General features: G+C 44.2%; 1 protein-coding gene across 1 annotated transcript; it reads right to left on the bottom strand.

Annotated features, from left to right (window-relative positions):
* Positions 1 to 236: 236 nt before the first annotated feature.
* ETG1 (E2F target protein 1 (ETG1)) lies at positions 237 to 5,178 on the bottom strand. Its single transcript, XM_087380535.1, has 15 exons — positions 4,862 to 5,178; positions 4,681 to 4,749; positions 4,524 to 4,568; positions 4,273 to 4,380; positions 3,994 to 4,128; positions 3,736 to 3,789; positions 3,478 to 3,579; positions 2,907 to 3,056; positions 2,673 to 2,768; positions 1,955 to 2,068; positions 1,653 to 1,864; positions 1,323 to 1,458; positions 989 to 1,216; positions 797 to 864; positions 237 to 655 (listed from the first exon to the last, which is right to left on the bottom strand). Exons 1-15 carry the CDS (start codon positions 5,030 to 5,032, stop codon positions 541 to 543), a joined length of 1,803 nt encoding a protein of 600 aa, XP_087236661.1. The 5' UTR covers positions 5,033 to 5,178; the 3' UTR covers positions 237 to 540.
* Between the last annotated feature and the right edge of the window lie 907 nt (positions 5,179 to 6,085).

The raw sequence follows: 6,085 nt of genomic DNA, 5'->3' as shown, positions 1-6,085 counted from the left end.
TTACATTCTCTCTCAAGGTCAAGGATTTTAACAAAGTTTGTAAGAACCAACTATGATTTTCTTACACCTTATCATTAGTTTTGTGTGTGTGTGTGAGAGAGAGAGAGAGAGACTCACACAAAGAAGGGAGGGACAAAGGGGGGTTTGCAAGAGCATTGAAACTACAAAGGTTAGGAAACTAATTTTGAAATTTTCAAAATCAAAACCCTTTAGAGTGTTCAATTTACACTCTAAATTTCACAATCTTGCACATTCTCGAATAATTTATAAATTTCTAACTACTTAGTCTCCATTCTAATGGGGCTTGATGACCCGCTCCTGTGGGTGTGGTCACATGCTACTTTGCCCAACATTCATTGAATGCATCTCCATCGTGGGCAAGCAATCTTGCCCGTCGATGAACCTTGGGCATGCCCAAGGTGGACCAAGTGTGTAAACAGCCTTAGACTCCATTTTGGTGTGTCTTGAATTTAAATTTTTTATTTTTATTACAAGTTTATCAATCTTTTTACAATCTTTGCGAGCCCCAATTTTAATTTATCAAGCATGCCTCTCAGAGCGCCTCTTTTCAAGTTCCCTGACCATTTCCCATCGATCCAAAGATAGAGTGGACTCTCCAAAACTCATAGACAAAAGCCTTGCCAGCGTAAGCCACCTGCCACAAAACCTGGTTAGGAATTTTCAGCTGTACAAGACAAGGTTCCTCAAATATACAATCAAATCTACATACAGATTTTGACATATTTTTTTAAAAAAGATCGAGTCTACTTATCATTCATTCAATGCGACTGCATACCTGTGAAAAACATCGGGGCCAAGTAACCTGTCCTCTTGCCTAGCTCTAACAAGATGCTCCTCAAGAGTCTAATCAAAAGGACCAAATCAACTTACAATATTGAAAATCTTTAATGTAGTACAGCCACTACAACAAAGCGATCTGCAAATCTCTAGCATATGCAACTGTAAGTCCAAAGGAAACCTAGTATACCTTTTGCATAGATGGCTCTATGGTATGCTCTCCTGCCCTGGCAACACTCAGATAGATCCGCCAATTCAGCAATGCTTGCTGATCTAGAAGCATTGGTGAAGAGTCCATCGTAGGTCGTAAGGGGACTACAACATCTGCTGGAAACAACCTTGATCTAGATGTAGATAGGACGAGCGCCGGCACATCCGTAGGCATTTCCATCTTGTAATATTCAAAATCATATTCGACCTTCAAATCAAACCAATTCGGTGGATAAGCGTCAACCAAAATCACAACTCATTATGTCAATGATGATGGGGCTAGAATCTCAATGAACATACGTAATTACACCAACCTTTTGCCATTCAATCAAGTTCTTGAGGAAATGCACATTCTGTAATCCTGTTTCCATTAGCTGACCAGTTTTCAGTACAGTTTCATCCACAGTCAAATGTGTGCCATCTGCCAGTTGTAAAGCTCCTGTCATAAGACTGCGAAATTGCAGGACAAGAAAAGATCAAAACCCAAGTAGGATTAGACCAGGCAGATAAAGCACAGAAGCAAGTTTGCCACTTGCAAGATAAAGACGGACGTGAGTCGAACAAAAAAACGTAAGGGGTAAGTCTATAACACCCTCAGCTGTTTTCATCAAACAGAACCAAGTGCTGGGATCTAGAATCCATACCGATTGCTGATGTAATTCTTTCGGGGTGCAATTAGGGCTCCATTTAGATACTCTAAAGATAGAGGCATAAAATGTGACCGTGGTAAAAGGGCAGCTATTGTCTGTGCTACTGTGGTGGACAGCAGCGATGCAGCGCCATCCTTTCTTCCAAACCCATCAATTAGATTAAGAGAGAGTTTGCCAACTGCCATTGGCTCTACGCGAGCATGCACCTGTTAATTACAGCTCGAGTTAACTTCTTTACAAAATTCAGCATGCTTCTGGACAACTTTGAGCACTCAAGAATACTCCCAAGGAGCAACCTGAGAGAGTAGGTGGAGCAGTAGATATTCTGCTGCTAGATCGTCACCTCCAAGGACTTTTGTTAATCCTTCCAATAAAGATCTCCTCAACTCTTTAAAACTTGGACTTGAAGCCTGATAAAGGAAAAAAGTAGCATGAGAAACTCGTCATGCTGAGTTATATGATAGCAACAAGGTTAACCTTTCTACAAGCCCTATTGTGACTCGTGAGACCTTAGACTGTATTTTGTTTTTGCCATATTTAAAATTACTCGTAGAGTACTTGCATACAGACTACGCAATCAAACAACACCCTGCCCTACGATCCCTGGTTCTAGGCCCTCATATATGTGTGTGCGTGTTTGTGTATGTGTGTGTGTGGTGAGGCACTGGCGCGTTCCCCCACATGGTGATATGGGGACATTTAGGCCGATAGTCCAAGATCTTGAACGCACAGGCACGAGCACGCGCACACCTACATCTTTTTTCCTTGTGGGACCCATGTACCATTGCACTGTTGTGTGATGCGTGGGGGCTAACACTAGCAAGAACTTGTCTAGCTGAACTAACTAGAAAAATTCTGGATTTGTATTGCCAAAGTCAACACTGAACTAAAGTTTATGTTTTTTTAATTTCAATGTCCGCTTTAATTAAAAGAAGAGAAATTTACCCTCGGTTTTACATAGCAGTCTAGGAAATCTCTCAAAATATCATGGAAATTAGTAAGGATAGTGCTTACGTTAAAGATTCTCCAATCTGGTTCAAAATCTGGCATTGTTGAAAAAAGTTTATGACCAGACAGCTTTCTGTGAAAAATGCAATGTAATCGAGGCACCTGCAATATGCCACAATTAGCTCCTCAACAGCAACTTATCTTAACGTAAGAGTTGCAAGCACTTCCGAGCAAGTTGAAGCCATTCAAACTCAAGCTGATACCAGTAAGCTTTCACACCATTACTTGGTTTGTACTCACCTTACTTGCAGGCAAATAGACGGAGATATCATCCTCCAAGCTTTCACAACCCATTTCTCTAGGTATGGAAAGGTCCGGGTCAAATGTCAAGACACCAATGAATTCCACAATGTCATTCAGCTTCAGATCTACGTCACAGCCATCGTACACCTGCAGAGGTGATCAGTTTCACTTGCTTTCTATATAGGACTACAGCCAGACAAAGAGCAAAGAGCTAGGTATTAGCGGATAACTTAAAATGGATCCCCTCTTTCCCAAGCAAATTAATCGTTTATCCAACAAAGAATCCCATCCCATATAGCATTAACAAGACATCGCCACAGCTTTTCCGACATCATCGGTTGTCCCATAGTTCAGCAGAGATGTGAATGGAGCAAACCTCTCTCTCCCTCTCTCTCTCTCTCGCCAGCCATATGGCAGTGTGGGCAATGGAAGCAAACATCTCTGGCACAGACGCATGGATACATATACGCACTCGCCAAGGAGACAACAAATTGAAGAAACGACGCTCGTGAGAGGGGAACAATATGCCCTAATAGTCGCAAGAACTAATAAAGGGAGAGCTGCACACCTTCACAAGGCAAGGAAGTAATTTATCCTCCCCAAGAGGCATGTTGAGATCATAAGTATCCACTGGAGGCTTAGAATCTGTACAAGGAGTTGTACCGTTACACTGCTCAAACACCCACCATTTGTATCACGTTAACTTATCCTTGAAGATAGGAGGTTCATGATACAGCGAAGGAGCTTACTCGAACGCAGATTGCAAACCCTCTCTAGAACATATGCTGCACATTAAACCGACATATTTACAGACAGAGAATCTTACCACTCGCTTCCCTTCTTTTAATTCTCTCTGTTCTGAGTCATCTGTTTCCATCTCCTGCCATAAGGAGCTGTTCCAAATCAATGCAAGGAGATAAAGAAAATCTTTGCCGTTGCTTACATAATCGACCTCCCAACAAAACCAGTAGTTGCCCTCATTTGGGTCGTACGGAGCGGCTACCAGGCTCACAAGCAACCCGGTTGGGGACCAATATGACTTGCCAGCCTCCTACACTTGGGACATTTTACGTTGCAGCCTCACCTCACTATCGAAGGATGAGCAAGTCTCACGATGTCGTTTCGCGATCTGTCGCGCATCTAGGGGCATTCCAGTCTGCGGAATCTGAAATCCACGAGTTGCAAAAACTTCCTTCACCCACAAGTTTTCTCCAGGAACCTGCAGGGCCAAGCGAGGAGAAAATTAGCGTGGATTTGATCATGGACAGGATACGGTAAACTTCGCAGCTTACTTACAACGACTAAGGCACTGCACTATATCTACGCTCGATACAGCGCCAATGCAGAAGCGGGAGAAGTTTACCGGAACACAATATAGAGGCCTCCTATCCCAAATTTGAATATCGGCTTCAGCACAAACAGGCAGGATTGCCGCGTCTGTGTACTTGTTGGTGCGCCATGTAGCCCCATCCTGACGGAAAAACCGAGTGTCAAGTAGGAAGGGAACAGGCTGATCTACGACGGGTGTGCAGATGCGATTACCCTTGGAAATAAAGCCGACAACCAATCGCGTTGAAAAGTCAAGAACTCAGGAGGAATTGAGAGATCGTTAACCTTAAATGCGCCGACGTAGTACTCAACGTTAAACATATCCTGAATCTGCAAAATTCAGCACGCAGGTAGATCAGAAAAACGAAGTGGAGAGACGTGAAACCGACGGTACGCAACGGTTAAAAGTGAATGAAGGATCCAAAAATTATGAAAGACCGACCATTCCACGAAACCGAACGAGGGAATTGACCGGGATTGCATCCAATGGCACCGAATTGATTTCTGGCACCTGCTCAAACCAGGTAAGAAGGCGACATAGAGATGCATTGCCCCTGAGTTCCACAAATTCCCTTGAGAACGAGCGATTTCGAGCAAGACTTTCCATGAGAAGTAGCTCAAACCTGCGGAAGAGATCCAGTGTCGAGTACCACGTTACGGAACAGCTCCTGGACGCCCCAATCAGAGCGACAAAAATCGGCGGGGGGGGAAGGATAGGCGGAGCAAGCCTTGTCGAAGGCAAAGCGGACAGCACCGAGGGGGTTGGAGAAGCAATCGTAGGCAGGCCCAACCATGGCGATGGCAATGGCGATGGCGAAGGAGGAGGGGAGAAGAAAGCTATGGAGGGGGAAGCTGTGCTACAGAAAACACGAGATCTGCAAACACCGTTGGGGAGGAAGACGACCCCCTTTCCCGCCAAAACTCATGTTTTTTGGCGCCAAAAACCACACACCGATTAATTAGTCCTAGCCTCGGCCTCTTATCAGAAGGTGCTCATGTTCGGGTTCGACTTCGACAAAGCATATGACTCCATTTGATGGGACTTTCTAACTGAGGTAATGCTGAGATTGGGTTTCGGTTTAGGATTTGTTCGCAAAGTGCAAGCTCTCTCCTCTGTATCAATGGTGGTTCGACCTCAACAGATATGTGAGACAGCCCCTCTAATTCAACTGTTGCTGGCGGAACGAGATGTTGGGAGGATTGAAGGAGTTCGCCTCCCATCAGGTAATCAGTTAAATGTCCAAATGTTTGCCAACGACATGGTGGCCTTCACCCAAGAAGAAGAAGCCTCTGTTAACTCTCTAATGCTTACCATTTCGAAGTTATGCTTAGTGTCCAGGTCTATTTGCAACCTGAACAAGTCCTTCTACATCAAAAATAGCTTCGGCCCGACTCCTCCTTGGACTAAGGACCTAAACATTCAAGTGGTTCATCATGGAGTCATAATCAAATATCTTGGATCCCCCCTGGAAATAGGCATCACCCTTAGACAAAGGTTTGATTAGTTCAAAGAGAAAATCAAGGAAAAGCTTAGAAAGTGGAATGGTATCGTGCTGTGGGCTGGAATGTGAGGTTGTTGGTTGTTCAGCATATCCTAGCGGCAGCTACAACCTGCATTGCATCCGTCTAGAACTTTAGAAGACACAATGGGCAGAAATTGAAAAGCTATTCAGAGCTTTTGTTTGGGCGGAGGAGAAAGGCCAAAGGAAGATGCACACAGTTTCGTGGGAGGCCCTCAAAGCTCCAAAAGCCCAGGGATGTTTCGGTCTCCCAAACATAGGAATTAAGAACTTGGCGCTGATTTGTAAATGGATGTCTGGTCTCATCGCCAACAAAGCATCATGGAT

Source organism: Dipteris shenzhenensis, chromosome 10 (assembly GCF_047967505.1).
Source record: "Dipteris shenzhenensis isolate YYH24624 ecotype China chromosome 10, Dip_SZ_1.0, whole genome shotgun sequence".
NCBI lineage: Eukaryota > Viridiplantae > Streptophyta > Polypodiopsida > Gleicheniales > Dipteridaceae > Dipteris > Dipteris shenzhenensis.
Note: the sequence above shows the minus strand (reverse complement) of the source record. Positions and strands in the feature narration are given on the sequence as shown.

Excerpts from the sequence above, each read along its gene's own strand:
- ETG1 (XM_087380535.1), bottom strand. The coding sequence starts at position 5,032 with ATGGTTGGGCCTGCCTACGATTGCTTCTCCAACCCCCTCGGTGCTGTC. Across the intron at positions 4,569-4,680 it reads TCGTTCGGTTTCGTGGAATG|ATTCAGGATATGTTTAACGT; the intron begins GTCGGTCTTTCA and ends TGAATTTTGCAG. Across the intron at positions 865-988 it reads TAGAGCCATCTATGCAAAAG|ACTCTTGAGGAGCATCTTGT; the intron begins GTATACTAGGTT and ends CCTTTTGATTAG.